General features: G+C 39.9%; 1 protein-coding gene across 1 annotated transcript; it reads right to left on the bottom strand.

Annotated features, from left to right (window-relative positions):
- Positions 1 to 4,426: 4,426 nt before the first annotated feature.
- Positions 4,427 to 8,405, bottom strand: LOC149153701 (putative linoleate 9S-lipoxygenase 5). Its single transcript, XM_089439177.1, has 9 exons — positions 7,987 to 8,405; positions 7,594 to 7,877; positions 7,239 to 7,491; positions 6,787 to 7,137; positions 6,589 to 6,674; positions 6,339 to 6,446; positions 5,926 to 6,227; positions 5,563 to 5,826; positions 4,427 to 5,458 (listed from the first exon to the last, which is right to left on the bottom strand). Exons 1-9 carry the CDS (start codon positions 8,180 to 8,182, stop codon positions 4,690 to 4,692), a joined length of 2,613 nt encoding a protein of 870 aa, XP_089295303.1. The 5' UTR covers positions 8,183 to 8,405; the 3' UTR covers positions 4,427 to 4,689.
- Between the last annotated feature and the right edge of the window lie 7,932 nt (positions 8,406 to 16,337).

A 16,337-nucleotide genomic window follows, 5' to 3' on the forward strand; every position in this document is an offset into this window, starting at 1 on the left:
GAGAAGCTGCGTTGGTGTCTGGCTTCTCTTGGCTTACAGAAAAGATAAAAATAATAAATGAACAGGGCATCAGGCTAATTGTTGTCAAGGTGGAGATTGTTGAGATTTTCTGTTTTATTAAATTTGGGAAAAATCTCATGTATGTGACAACAATAGGATTAGTTGCTATATTAGCTCTAGTATTTTTTGAGGAGGAGTTAATGCATCCTATATTTGTTGTGAGGGAATTTATGATTCATTTTTATGCTCCAGCTATATAGAAATGTAATCCCGTAGAGGATTGAGAGTGTGTGTAGAGAAAGTAGAGAAAATAGGAGAGCTGAGAGTATGTGCGAAGAATTAGATTTGTTGTAATCTCCTTTGAATAATAAGATTGTCGATGCCTCTGTTCTGGTGGACGTAGCCCAGATTGGTTGGGTGAACCACGTTAAATCTGTGTGTTATGGTTTTATGATTTGTTAATGTGTTGTGTATGTTTTGTTTAGTTTATTTCCACTGCGCATTGTTTAGTCTAACAAGACCAATCTCACTGAGATATTCAAATCCTCGACACGAGTTAATCTCAGGTCCCACTTGAGAAGCTAGAGAAGGCCACACTTCACCATCCTCACACAACTAAAACACAAATGAGGTCACACACCAACCATTGTACATGCTTGGCTCTCCAATAAGGCCACCCATAGTTCTGGTGCAAATAGTTCCTTCTACAAAACCAATTTTCACCTCCCAAATCCTGAAAATACTCACCATTATCATTGTCGCGGGTATTAAAACCCATATGGTGTTGAGATTGTTTTGCATCATGCCTTGAGTGTCTTCTTGCCTATCACATTTCAATGCCATTACTGTCACGTGGGGGGGAAATAATTACCCCTGTCTTGGGGATCTTCCATGCTCGTCACCCCCAACAGGGAGAAAAATAGTTTTTCTAATAATATTGAAAAATAAATACTTATTTTTCAAAGTTAAACATTATAAGTTGCATTGGTTAATGCTAAACTAATAATGGTCAAGGGCGAATGGATTGTTAGACTCCTCCCTTGGCAGAGTCTAATAATGATTTTGTAATCATATTTAAAATTTTAAAGTTAAGCTGTAAGGGAGAAGAAAAGGGACAGGCAGTGTGAGGTGTTTGTAGATTTGCAGGAGCGAGGGTTAATGCTATGGCTCAATGAGATGAGGGTTTCTTACAGTTTTAATGGAGAATGTAGGCAACAACAAAGCGCTGTGGGCCTTCCTAAAGAAAATTCCAAATTTTGCAGCGAAACGAAAACCCAGCTGCAGATCGAAAAAATCAGACAATGGTAGCCAGAAAACCCCAGAAATTCTGATTAAAATGTTAAATCCTTTTGCTTCATGTTTATTCGTGAAACCCTCATGAAAGTTTCCAGATCTAAAAATTTCACAACCCTTGGGCTGTAAATTTTAATGATATCCCTGCAAAATTATGTTGATAAATCGCCACATTCTCTTCCTTTCCTTCTCTGTTTATCCCCCCATCTCTCCCTCTCTCTCCTCCCTCCCTAACTCTATCATTTTCTCTCAATCATTCCATCCCTCTCTCCCCCCTCTCTTCTACATGGTCTCGATATCATTCTCTCCCAACACATTCTTTCAATATCCCCTTCTTATTCTCTCACTATCTCCCATATCCTATCTCTCAAACTGTCCATATTTTCCCTATATATCTCTCTCCCCCTCTCTCATACCATCGCTATTTTCCCATCACTCCCTCTCTCCCCCTTCTTCATGTCCATCTTGTCTCACACACTCTCATGCTCTTCCCTCATCCCTCTCTCCCCTCCCTCTCTCTCTCATGCTCCCTTTCTTTCTCTCCACTATCTTGCTCCCTCTCTCTCTTCCCACCCATCCCTTGCACTATCCCTTAACAATAGGCCAATACCATGGCTTATCAATACCACATGCCCAAAAACCATAGATAATTTCACAATCAAAATATTTTATAAATATTTAATTTTAAAATATTTTTTAATTAAATCTAAAAGAAAAAGGGTTATAGTTTTGAGATATATCTAAACCCTTCTACTCTCACTACTACTATATATATTTCGTGGATATTCCATAGAGATTAAATCAAAATTTTAATCAAATGAAAAATGAAAATACTTTTATATATAGAGATATAAAATTTATATAATACCAACGTAGATTCATCTTAACCCCAGATCTACCACGCCTCGAGAGGGATCAAATCTCTTTTCACTCCAAAAGAGGTTTGCATCTCAAAATATTTGATCCCGCTCAGAGCTTGGTAGATCTTTATTTAAGATGGATCTAGGTTGGTTAATAAGTTGACCATTAGACTCCTTCAACCTACAAATCACCTTGGAGGAAACATATTGTGAATAGAGAGAGCCTTACCTTCCTCCTCCAAATCATCATCAGGGTCGTTCTTATTCTCAAATTCATCAACAAGATTCTAAAAAAAGGTTTCCATGGTACATATTCAATCCCTCTCGACGCTTGGTAGATCTTGAGTTAAGATGGATCTAGGTTGGTTAATAAGTTGGCCATTAGTCTGCTTCAACCTACAAATCTCGTTGAGACAACACACTGTGAATAGAGAAAGCCTTAACTTACTCCTTCAAAAGAGGTTTGCACCTCAAGAGATTTGATCACAGTGGAAGTTTGGTAGATCTTGAGTTAAGATGGATCTAGGATGGTTAATAAACGAGCCATTAGTCTTCTCCAACCTACAAATCTCCTTCAAGGCAACATATTGTGAATAGAGAAAGCCTTAACTTACTCCTTTAAATCATTATCAAGATCCGTGTTATTCTCAAATTCATTAACAAGATTCTTAAAAAATGGTTTCCATGGTTCTAGCCAAAACATCAAAGCTCCTAATCCTGTCAATCATAATCATAGTAGTTTAGAATATGATAGCTTAAATCTTCAACAGATTCTTAAGTTCTTCATTCTGTGTTTGCAATAGAAAACAAATGGATTACAAATTAATGACTATGTTCTAAATTAAATCCGATTTTTTAACAGATCTCGCGCCACATGTCTCTGATCTCACGCCCTCATACGGATTTTCAAATTCCATATTCCATTTAACTTCTTTTTTTCAGAAGAAAAAGCTGAATGTATTATATTAAGATGATATAAAGATCGAGGATACATAAGGCGAGTTGCCACAGGCAAAGATGAAGTATAGATCCAGAAATACAATGGAGGCGATGCCTCATGCAGGAATTTGAGCAAAGCCATGTTATGACAAACAAGTGAGATAGAAGCATATATAGATAGCCGAACTGCTGAACCAAAGGTGCAAGCAGAGGAAGATCGTGCCTCGAAGAAGGCAGATAGCAGAAAAAGAATTGCCCAGCATGTGGCAGAGAAGATGCAAATACAAACAGATATATATATAGAAAAGGCTGTAATGAGGAAAGTAGCTGAAGAGAAGACACCGAATAGCGCCCAACCTAGGACGAATCAGGCAGAGACCCCCGGATAATAGGTAGAATGGAGAAAAGAGGAAGGGGGCAGTCCTGAAAGATGCGCCGGCATCGCCATTTCCAGATGTTCCAACATGTTGTAATAAAAAGAGCCTGCCAGATTGGGCATTGTGTGCCCCACCAGGTGAATGCATCCTGTACAGTAGAAAACAGCTTGTGAGGAAAACCGAAGATGCAGGAGAGATCATACCAAAGAGCTGTGGATGCTGAGCATTGAAGGAAACAGTGGAAATTCGATTCCAAAGCTGCTTGGCAAAGTTGACATCTACCGGGCCCAGACCATCCTTTCTTTTGTAGAACATCCCCCCGAGAAGAAAATTTCTCATCCATTTAACTTCAATTGAACGGGCAGTGGCTTTTTGAACGTCAAAGTCTCTCCAGGATTAATCCATTTCATAAAAATCTTATAAATGTCTTAATGTTAAAAAAGATAACTAAAACCAGTGAACACTCTGTAAGCTTAAAATTGCATCATTACGAAAAGGTTCGTTGAAAAATATTACCATTCACATTATAATAATATTAAAGAGATCATTTTGAAAAATTCATATGCTTTTTTTGAATAAGAATTTTAAAAGATATATAATATTAAATTGTGAATTTTACAAATTGAATTTATTTAAATTATAATATTATAAAAACAAAAAGTAGTGTCATGAAATTTCAGTCAAAAAAGACAAGGAAAGTCATGAAAGCGTTTACAAACTACGGCTTTACAACTATATACAAAACAATGTGCCAAAGTTGTATGTCAATACCACTAAATAGTATCAGTGGTTTACACATTCCCCCACATGACCAAAAACAATCGATCTAATACCATTGGGTGTGTTTCATTTAAATTTCTATTTTAATTCATTTAGCGTGCACAATCCAAGTATCAGAGAACAAATTTTACCATCAACGTAACGTATGGACAGAAATCAAGTAGAAACTAGAATAAACTTTACCATCACTTTACCATAATTCAAATGGAAATATTATTACCGTGTTGCAATTAATATTACAAGTAGGACAATACTAGAAATAATCTCAATGCAATGGATGCAAATAGGTAGTTCAAATAGAAACTAAGCCAAGGATCAGGGCAAACTCTTTCTGGTTGCAGATAATATTACAAGTACGACAATACCAGAAAGCCTCAGAGTCCTTGTATGCATACGCTGTCAACAAACATAAATGGCTTACTTTCAAAGTGAAAACTAAATTAAATGGAGACGCTGTTGGGGATTCCTTTCCCTGTGAGTCCTCCTTCATGACTCAAATCAGAGGTGTTCGGATAAAGTAAGGTATACGGGATCTGGGCAGGACCAGACCTGTTCTTCAACTCTGCATCTTGGTTCCTCTCTGTTATTTTCTTCTCTATCTCTTTCAACTTTGTGCCAAAACGTTTAAATGCCTCTGTCACACCTTCATCCTCGCTCCATTCACTTGTGGCTCTCTGCCCCAGATATACCTCGTCTGTTGAATGCCTCGATAGGATTTCTATCAGGGCTATCCCCAGGGTGGTTTGAAATTGGTTGTTAATCGTTCCCAGGAAAAACAAATCCGGATTCTCCACCATCTGTGAGAATTCTTGGGACCCTTCTTCTGGAATGAACCTTCTGGTTATGGTGGGCCGGTTGGGTATGTATCCGGCGTATGGGTATTGCCCAAAATTAACTGCAGCGTGGAGAGCCGAGGCCACCCATATGATTGTTGTCAACGCCTTTTCAAGTTCTTCCACGGTCTCCATGCTGTACCACCACGTCTCATCCCTCTTGTCTCCGTGACCAACATTTCTGATTTCATCCCACCATGCTTGAAGCTCTGTATCAGATTTCACTGCATTATCACTCTGGTAGTACAAGGACAGGTACTCCTGAACCCATGAAACTATTGCAGACCATATATCCAATCCATCCACGGCATAAGGGTAGTCTTCGATCATCAGCTTTAGCCCATGGGGCATTGATGAATCCACCATTGCCATACCCCTGTCAAGTCGTAGCCACACATATGATATATTAATCAAAATTAGAATTGATGATAATGAAACATAGATCAAGCTCAGATATTTGTCAGTAATGTTTAAGATTACCTTTTAAGGAGATCTGCAGGCAATCCTTGTTCGTCAAACCTCCAGTCCTTGTACGCTACCGCAGACATCTCCAGGCTATACTTTCCAGGAAAGACTGTTGTTTCAAAAATGCCTCCGGCGTTTATAAGAGTTTGGCGAGCCAGAGCATTGATGTTCATGGTGTCCCGGAAATGGGGAGTCAGTAGCTTATACACGGGATGCATCACACTCAGCTGTCTGTTGGTAGCGATGACAAATGGCTCCGTGACTGCGTGAGTCTTAAGCCTGAAAAAGTCCGACCTTAGTATATCGGGACACCTTGTACAATGGTATTGTAAAATACTTGAGAAAATTTGCATGTAATGGTGCCTAATTAGATTTTACCAGTGGCTGAAAAGCTGATGATAACCAGTATCATTAACGGTGACGTAGGCCTTGGCGAGTTGCCATAGAGCTCCTTGTGCGCCTTCCTCCGCGGGAGTGAACACCTGCCGAACACTTTCCGGGCGTTGATGTGAAGGGGGTAGGCTCAGCTCGATTGCAACTGGCCTTAATGTGCCATACTTGTTAAGGAAGAGAATTGTCCGAGATGCATATATCTTTCTAGACAGAGCATTTATTCGGTTGACATAAGGCATGAAGACATCATGATGGTCCAGAATGAACAGCTTGTTGTGGTCTAGAGCCTGAAAACATCATATCAATCTTTGAATAAATGAAATTCTCGGCAGATGAAAAGAGTTTGACATGAGTAGATTTAAATTAAGCAACAAGAGGTGAGTTGAGTTGGATCATACCTGCTCCACTGTTAGCCCATCGAGATTCTTTTGTATATGTGAAGCGGTAATAGAACTGGTCTGAGGACCATACATCTCCGGGCCCAGTTTACTTGTTGGGGGGAAACTCTGTCAATTTAATCAGTGACTACATTAAAACTATGTACAGAGTACGCGTAATTGAAATTCAAGCGATTTTCATGAGTTTTCTATGCCCTGATCTTGACGGGCCTCCAAAATTTATACGAAAATAGAGGGAGGGGCTAATTACTTGGAGTCTCTGTATAACAACCGGATCTTCACCAGCCAACATTTGGCGGGCGAACTCCTCGTCTTTTCTCCATGCATATTCGTCTTCTGCGCCCATTAAGTCCAGTCCCATAAAATTAAGTTATACAGAATATGGTAGAAATACAGAAAGTGCTAGAATAAGACCATGCAGAGATGTGTTTAGACAAGAAATACTCACTGGAAATAACCTGAGGAAGGGGATACTTGAGCAATCTTTGGCCATCTGTTTTGAGGAACTGCTGGATGAGTTCAAGAGGAACGAGATTCTTTGCAGCGTCGAATAGAGATTCTTTGGATGAGTAAGGCAGTTTTATCCCATCAGAGTAGAGCTTCTTAATGTCTTCAAAGGAGTCGAATTCATTGGGGGTTGAATCGAAGAGCGATTTAAGGTCTGGCACCAGGGTTTGGGCAACGGCCTTGAGGGAATAGGCCAAGAAATCAGACAATTTCAGATGCCCAAAACGTTCATCTCGTGGAACGTAGATGTCGAAACTCATGCCTAATGACAATCTGCTCTCAGTAGCGGGCTCTGTCAGCGATCAACACACACCGTGACAAAATTAGGCTCACTGCCCTGTACATAAATGGGCATTGAATTGTTGTATGAATGCGCAATAAAACTAATCTCACCTGTCTTTGTACGTGGGCGGCCCGTTCTGCCCCTCCGAGGGTATGGAAAATGTTGAGACCCTCCCAACACTGGCCGGCTGAGCTCCATTTTCTTGTCTGGGTCTCCAAGATCATTATACAAATCGTAGGCATACACTCTTTTCCACTCTTTCCTCTCAGTCTCCGCCATTCCATTGTATTCACCTCTTAAGTTGATCAGCTCCTCCTCCCTCAGTTTTTTGAGAGCAGGAGGACTATTAACAGGGAGATAGCTCTGCATAATACATACATAATGACGCAGTTAGTAGCCCATAAATTCGTTTCTTAACCAAAACACTATTTCCTATCTGATATTTGAGATGAATCACATGTTTACCCGATTAGAGAAAAAAATGCGGGTTCTATTGTATTTAGAGGCGGGATACACCCAAGAGTTGCAGTCGAAGTGAACATTGGCATGACCAGGAACTTCAAGAGTGAGTGAGATGAGGAAGAACTCGTGATGATGCGAATTAGTTATGAGGATTGCTCCGGGGGTTCCGAAGTTGGAGTCCCAATCGAACTCGATGCCATATTTGGTATGGCCAGCGACGAGCCCTTCGGGATTAGAGATCCAATTCTGGAGAAGCGCACTCTTGCTCAACTTTCCAATTCCATTGCCTGAAGACGAAGACGAAGACGAAGAGGAATTTAGAGTTACAAGAGTGAAAGTCAAGTTAAATCAATAAAAAGTGACTGAATTTATAATGAATAAAGAATCAGCACGCACTGGAATCGATTTGAGTTGCGCTGACGAGCTGGAACGAGACTCCTCTGCCAAACAACTCGCTAAGATTATCTGTGATGCCTGCGTTAAAATCGTTGAGATCCAAAACATTTTTTTTCTGTATGACCATAAACCCTTTAATCTTCTGCTCTGCAGACTTGGGCTGGGCAGCTTGAAGGGGGTCTTGGGATTTATCCATGGCGGGTTTTCTTTGGCTGTAAGATGCACGTAAAAATGGAAGAGCGTGGAGGGAGGGTGGGAGAAATGTGAGGAGGGTAATGGAAACAGAGATTTAGGAGAGGAGAGGAGAGTATAATATGAGATTGGTGAAGAATCGATATCAACTTTATAGTAGCAGCAATGCGTATAATGGTGTTATTGACCACGTCGAAATTGCCGAGTCCGAGGTTGGAAGGAAGGGGAATAAGTCTTTGTATTGTATGGACAATTTATGTGTGGACGGCGAGTAAGTCTTTGCAGGGGCAATTGATGTTTGATGTTAGCTCTGCAAGGGTTTCAACTTTCAGTAAATCATGCATTTGGAAAGCGCCAGTATGGACGGGGAGTAAGTCTTTGCATGGGCAATTGATGTTTGAATAAAGCTCTGCAAGGGTTTCAACTTTCAGTAAATCATGCATTTGGAAAGCGCCAGTATGGCATTTTCTTCGAAATATCAGCGTCGCGCATGGTACTCGATTTAACTCGACTCTTCAATTTTGTCCATGGACTTGACCGCGTGCCACAGCACGGACTGACCGACTACCATTGCAGGTAGGTCCTACTGAAACGTTTGAGGTCCTACAGACGACGGAACAAGCTCTTGACTTTGAGAGGAATTGTGTGGTTACGTTTGACTTGGAGAGAATTTCTGTGGTCGATTATATGTCCTAATCTATGGGAGTGAAGGTGACAATTATTAATTAAATTTAAACCTTCACATTACAAACTTACTTTTCATTACAAATTAGAAAAACAACCCACCAAAGACTCAGTCGCAAATTGGAAAAACAACTCACCAAAGGAACGTAGTGAGAATGTCATACGTAGCAATTTACAGACCATGCATGCGCTGCATCAAACCTGTTTTAAAAACCCAAATATATGACAATATCTTACCATCACAAATCATTGACTCATTCGATACACTACAAGTTTCAGTCTCATATTATATATTTAATCTGATCATTCACACAAGGTGTTCTCACAAAGCAATATTAAATAAACCTAGATAATATTGGTAAGTGATAAGCATATTATAAATTGAAGTTAAGTTTGAATAAGATGATGAATGAGATTTATATAAATATATAGAAATATATGAATTATATTTACAATTACATTGGTTAATATATGGATAGATATATATTAATCACATTAATAATTATTAAGTGTATCTTATTAAAGATTGATTATTTGTAATGATATTATTATATAATATTACATTAATATATTAATAGATATATTTCCAAATGTAACATAATTAACATATAATATAATAATAGTATGTGGTTATTATTATTAATAATTAGTTATTTTTCGTCATTATTTTATGGTGAATAATATATATGAAAATTTTCTTAATTTCTATTATTATTATTATTATCCAATTTTAAGGTCACGGCCAAGTCACACACCAAATTGGTCTATGAGACCCCCTTGTTTGTGGAACAAGGGACCCACATTTTGTAGACACACTAAGTGTATATGCACATAAAGATTGCGCCAGTACAAGTTCATAAACATAGATAGAGCTTAAAGAGCAAGAACTGTCGTAGATATGCATGGAGCGTCATAAAAGAAGCTAGGAATAGCAAAAAGCAAAAATAAAAAATTATGGTTGACTGGTGTGTATCTTTTCTCTTTTGCCTTTTCTTCTATGCACTATTTTCCAACCTCCAAGATTTGGATCAACTAGGACCAAGGTTAATTCTTGTCCCACTTGTTGGACTTCTTTGTCTTGAAGTCAGAACTATCTAATACATGTGTTTTTTTTAGCCCCTAGATCCATCCACTATCAATATGTCCATGGGCTCTTTTTCAACATGTTGTACATTGCTAGAGGCCAGCTATATTGTGGTGTCCCCCTCTTGGTCAACCCCCTACAGTTCTATGTAATTAGTTTCTTCTTGATCTTGTTGCCAACCTTTTCATTTGTTTGTTTGCCTCTTCTTCTTCCTAGGATTCTTCCTTGCCCATGGGCAAGCTTGCTGTAGATGGCTAGTCTGAAAACACACACAACATCTAAATGTAATATGTTCATTGTCTATGACATGTGACCAACATAAGTTTTGGTGTTTGAGATTTATATGATTAGGAAGACCTTTGCTTAGGTCAATCTCCACAAATATTCTAGCATAGGTAAAAATACCATTTTCTGTTCTCTCCATATCGATTCTTTTAAATTTGCCCAGTGTGTTTCCTATGTCTTCAAGCACTTTATGGTGCCAGAATAGGAGTGGAAGATTTGGGAGCCTGCCCCAAACTGACATAGTAGATACCACCATAAAGTTTGCATCAAACTCAAGAAACAACAATGTAATGAATAGACTAGCTCTGCCGCAAAACCATGGCCTTGCATTTAGTGCGTAGTCTAGATCCTTCAGTGTTTCAAACTGTATTATGAAAAACCCTTTTGAACATAAAAAATGTTTCAAATTCCAAATTCCAAGTGGAAAGAATCCATTGTACGAGAGCTTCAAGTTTGGGCCAAAACCCATTGAATCTACATGTGATAGCTTTAGATTGTAACAGAGAACAAGGAATTTACCTCGAGAAGGTTTACTTCCATGGAAGGAGCTTTTTCCATTTGTTCAACTGTATATGGGCCAAAAATGCTTTGAATCTATTCTTTTGGGGTTGAAACCTTCCCATTGGTGGAATCCTTATAGGATACAAGGGTCCCATTACTAGATTTTGCACCAAGTGCACCCCCACGAAGTCTTGTGTTCATAATAATGGTTGAGTTTTTAGAGATATTATAGTCTTGAAGCAGGAATGTGTCGGCTAAGACCTTTCCTTCAAATTGAAGGCTTTGATAACAATATTAGATACCCCATCTTGTTTCAATGACCTGCTTTAACGAGCATATAGTTGAAGAGTTGTTGACCCATAATAGTTTAGCTTCCCTGAAAAAGCTCTTAATCAAAATATGGAAGGTGGAACTCACTCTGTTTCCTATCATAGAAGAAACATTCTTAAATCTGGTCATATTTTCAAGCTTTGTCTATAAAAAGAGGATTTCAAAAAACATGGGTAGAGAGCAGTAGGTGCCTTGTCTTAACACTTATGCAAACTGTGTGGCCTCATTGGAATATATATATATATATATATATATATATATATATATATATATATATATATATATATATATATATATATATGAAATAACCCATGGAAAAGTACTCAAAGGAAAAAATGGACCACAAGAATGGGTGATTATCACCATGGTACCTGCTATATGCTTTACCCACATCCATAACAACAAGGATTGAACGTCGATGAAGCATTTAGCGGAGTATCTAGAGGCATAAACGAGGCATCGAATTGGCCATGATATGTCGACAGGACTTGGAAAATCCCTTGCTTTGGCTCTACAAGTTTCATTTCCCACGAAATCCTTACAAAATTGTTGCAAATACAACTCTTCCAAATGGGACCAAACTCATTTGAACCCCACAACTTCATACTTGTGAGAAACCCTAGCTTGACTCGCCATCGCTCCCACCATCCAGAAAATTTTTCCATGTAATAATTATATATATTATATATTAAACTAAAATATCATATAAATATATAATTATAAAATGAAAAATATATTTATATTAATATTAATATATATATTTATGAGTATATATTATTAATATATTTATAATTATATATATGGTTAATTATATATATATATATATATATATATATATATATATATATATCCAATATTATAAATACTAATATATGTAAATCCTGTGTATCAATCCTATATATTTAAAAACCTAATAGTAAACGTAATATTATAAACCTCAATATTAATCCCAATATTAAAAACCCAAAAACTAAATCCAAATATTAACCAACCTAGATCCATCTTAGCTCTAGATCTACCAAACTCCGAGAAGGATCAAATCTCTTTTCACTCTAAAAGAGGTTTGCATCTCAAGAGATTTGATCCTGATAGATACAAAGTTAAGATGGATCTAGGTTGGTTTAATTTCCCCCTTTAAATAGGTTATATTTGATCCATATGGATGTTGGTGACCACCCGCCTATCTCACTTGGACCCACACCACTGTCTCTTTCAGTTTTTCAGTTTCCTTAATTGTAGCAAGATTTACTATTTTTGGCAGTTTTTCGGGTCCTGAACTTCCGGAGATGTTTTGAGGCCCTAAATGACGTTTTTTTGGCAAAATTACTTTAGCGAGTATGAAGGTAATCACGTCAACCACTGCAATCCTCAGAGAGATATTTCCAATGAGGTGTCATACATGTCAAACATAGATAATATGACCAAGTTACGACCCCGGGAAGTTGGCTGCCCAACTAACCCCAACGGGGCTCATAAACTCTTAGTGTTACATTTCCTCGGGTTAGGGTTTTGGTTGTTTAGGGTTTTCTCTTATTGTTCAATAATAAAAAGGCCCTTGAGCCTCATTGTAACTGAGTTCATAGGCATGTAGCCGCCACCTCTTCTCAGAGATAAGCTACCATCGCCTAAGCTATCTTATTTCCATTCTGTTTGTAAGCATAGTTCAGTATTTTTCTATTAATTAAATGAAGTGTTTTTCTACTACATCTCTGTGTTTATGATTATATATGTAAGTTGTTGCGTTCATGTTTAAGTTCGGATCAATGGTATCAGAGAGGTCTGCTCTTTCTTTGTTTTTCTTTGCATGTCCCCAACAAGGTTGGGATATAAGGAGTTAGGGCTTGAACTAGTCGAACCTTTGCAAGACTATCCTCACAAATCTCGATGGCCTCCCATGGCAGATGAAAATAACGACGAGGGACCAAGAGATCCTATCAAAATCTTGCTTGAAGAAGCCCTCGAGCGACAAAGGAACGCGATGATGGACAACTTTGCCTAGATCCTTTAGTGGCTACCCAGGGGCGACGCGTCTACTTCCAACAGCTACTCTGGAAGAGCCACACCCTTTAAGGTACAAATTAAATTTGACATTCCCATATTTGAGGCTCAGATAAATGCGGATGCCATAGATAAATGGTTAAATATGCTAGAAGGATATTTTTCTATTTATGATTTTTCGAGCTGGGAAAAGATCATTTTTTCACTTCTCAATACCGCCCCCCACATTAAGGACTGGTGGGAAACTTACTGCGAGCAAAAGGATGAAAGTACGACCTCGATGTTTTTAGCCACACCCACTTGGAATTGATTCCCAGATGCCATCAAGGAGCAGTACAACCCTGTTGGAATCTATGAGGATAAATACATAAAGTGGACCACGCTGCAGTAGGGAAGGGACCAAGACGTGCCAGAGCTTACCAATATTTTTCATACCCTTCACACAAAGTTGGGTATCAAGGATTCTAAGTGGCATTTGGTACTCAAATATCGTGATTTCCTACACAGGTACATCCAGGACGAGATGGAGTTCTTGGACATCTCCTCGCTTAGCATGACATACCTGTTGGCTTGATGGGGCCTGACTCAGGTTCGGAGTTAATTAGCAAAACAAATCCATGTACTACTGGCCCTTTCGGCAACAGTCTGAAAAGCACGGACTGAGGTCTCACCTGAAGTAGTATGGGAGGGTGCTGGAACCAGGTTTCCACACCCTTGAGATGTCTGAGAGGTTGAATTGGTCCAACTATTAGTCCCTTCGCACAGGTTACCTTGTGCACTTCCCTGCCCTAATATACTTATCTTCCTACACAAGTTAGTTATCTTCACGTAAATGGATGCTTTACGTTAATTTATTTATACAACACCTTCATATAAGTTTGTGCAACAAATAAACAATAAACTTGCAACTTATACCCAATAATATATAAAGCAGGAAACGATACATAGAAATATGGTAAAACTTCTCTTTATTAATTCTTCCCACGGTTATAGACTCGACCTGCCCTGCGCACTCAGTCGCAGGGGTCCACGCACTCAACTATGGACTATTAGGCCTTTGTGCACTCAGCTGCAGAGCCTTATCCTACTCTACGACCCAAAGACACATGTTACACTTTGACTCAATCTCTTAGACTCATCATGCTTCTATTCTATTCATTTCTTGATTCCCTTTTTCTACACTTAGATCCTCGCTCTATTGATACAATCCCATGGTCCATGGACCATGGTTAGATCTTTCAAGCTGACATTACATTACAAAAACAAGGGCGGACAACCCTGTGACTCTATTATGACTTCACGCTCCGTGCCCATAAATTGCGGAGTCTTTACAAAGGACTTGGTCAAAACATGGGCTTTAAGCCCCAAAACATGTCTTGGGGGGGATTCCATGCCCAATATGCCCCCAACACAAACATCATGATTCGTCCTCAAGTCCCTCCAACTTTGTTGAAATAGCTGCAAGTTCGGTAGTGAACTGAGCGGCTGCCTGTTGAATCTCCTGTACCCATTGTTCTGAGACCGCGGTGTCGGAAATGCTTCCCTGCATCTGTTCCTGCTTCCCCTTCATTTGTGTGAGCTTGCCTTCAATTGTGGTGGTAATGGTGAAGGCATCGTCAATCCAAGGCTAAAAACGCGCCTTTAGAACTGCTTCTCGGTGTCGTGTGGCATCCACTTGCTCTTTCAGCGCCTTGGCCTGTTGCATTCACGCAAGCCTTTGAGTGAGGGCCACCATCTGTGCGGTCCCTTTGACGTTGTCATACTGCTGCTGGAGTTAACGTGCCTCTGTCTCTAAGCACTGGATGTTAGGGTCCTCCTGCAGATTTGTGAGGACCTCAAATGACTCCTCCAACATTCTGGTGCAGTCCCTTACTACACTATCGATCTCTTCCAGCCCTGATGTAATAGCACTAGTGCACTATTCTCTTACTTCCAAAGGGGTGGACGGTTACGCCTTCAACTACAGCTCTGCTATCTGAAGGTTTAGCTGCAGCTGAACCTTATTTATTTCTTATCACGCCTCGCGCACCCCTGCTGCTAGTCTATGGATGCGCGCCTCTGTTGGTGTGTCTGCTGGGATGGCCAACTCAGGGACCATCTGACAGGCTTCTTCCAATACCTGTACCAGCTACCTATTCTACAACACTACTTTGTCGCGCTGCAAGCTCAACTGCTCCATGTTGATCTTTTGCTCGCTCAGTACTTGCAGTGCGCGGCTCTCCCTAGCCAACAGCTCTGCAGTAATCCCATCCTGCAGAATGTAGAGCGTCTCCCATGGGAGTGCAACCATGTTGATCTCGATACCTTTCAGTGTGTTAATAATAGGCATATCGGCCTCATTTGTTGTAACGAGTGCCCCTTCTGGCAGCACTATTGTATTGGTTTTCCAAGCGCGCAACATCTGCTCTGCTGCAGTTGTCCCTACTGCGAGGCTAGTTGAAAGGATACCAGCCTAAGGAGTACACACCTATAACTCCCGAAGCTACGCTCTAAGGGTCCCAAAACAATCTGGTTCTCTTGCACGAAGTTCTGGAGGGCCTCGGAGGTGACATCACGCACTGTCTCACCAATGTCGTGCAGATCACCCTTAGTAAGGGTGATTGGGTCGATAGACAACTTTGATGCCTTGACCTTCTTGCGCAGCCCCGTCTGCTCACTCGGGCGTTGGCGCTTCAATTGTGTTGACGTGGTTTGCGGTTTCGTGTCGCCCTCCTCTTCCTCTGTTTCTTGCCCATGCAAAGGCGACTTCTGGCCCTTGTACGCCTTCTCAGCTGCCTCCTGTGCTGTTGTTGCTATGGTCTTTTTCTGTTCTGCTACTGTCTGTGTGGCGTCCAGTGCTTCCTGTGCTTTGGCTATCATTGCTTCTTGCCTTCTCTTCTCTGCCAACTGTGCTATGCACAATTTGGCCTCTTCTTTCTTTTGGGTTGTGTTATATTCTTTCCACGTAGTTAACAGGGGGTTTGAGGGGCACCCGTAACCCCACTTTATGGGGTCCGAGGCAACGCCCCATAAAATTTTGGTTTTGGACCCTATGTTAGGTTGGGCGGACCCACCTATGGTTTTGTGCATGATTTTCGCACATGTTTTTTTTGGACACGATGGTTTTTCGGTCCATGGTATTGGATGCGATGGTTTTCAGTCCATGATATTGGATGCTTCGGCATGTATAAATATGTATTGTAACGTTGAAAGGAACATAATAAAAAAATCAAGCTGGTAATCCCGGTTTTGGGATCCAGGGGAAAATATTTGTGTATATGTGTTTTATGTGTTTTGC

Source organism: Pinus tabuliformis, chromosome 9 (assembly GCF_031772625.1).
Source record: "Pinus tabuliformis cultivar Carrire ecotype Pingquan chromosome 9, CPIR1, whole genome shotgun sequence".
NCBI classification, from domain to species: Eukaryota; Viridiplantae; Streptophyta; class Pinopsida; order Pinales; family Pinaceae; genus Pinus; species Pinus tabuliformis.

Bases quoted from the DNA above. Each gene is read 5' to 3' on its own strand.
- LOC149153701 (XM_089439177.1), bottom strand. From the start codon at position 8,182: ATGGATAAATCCCAAGACCCCCTTCAAGCTGCCCAGCCCAAGTCTGCA. The intron at 7,138-7,238 runs GTGAGATTAGTT...GATCGCTGACAG, and splicing joins CCGCCCACGTACAAAGACAG to AGCCCGCTACTGAGAGCAGA. The intron at 5,459-5,562 runs GTAATCTTAAAC...ACGACTTGACAG, and splicing joins CCTGCAGATCTCCTTAAAAG to GGGTATGGCAATGGTGGATT.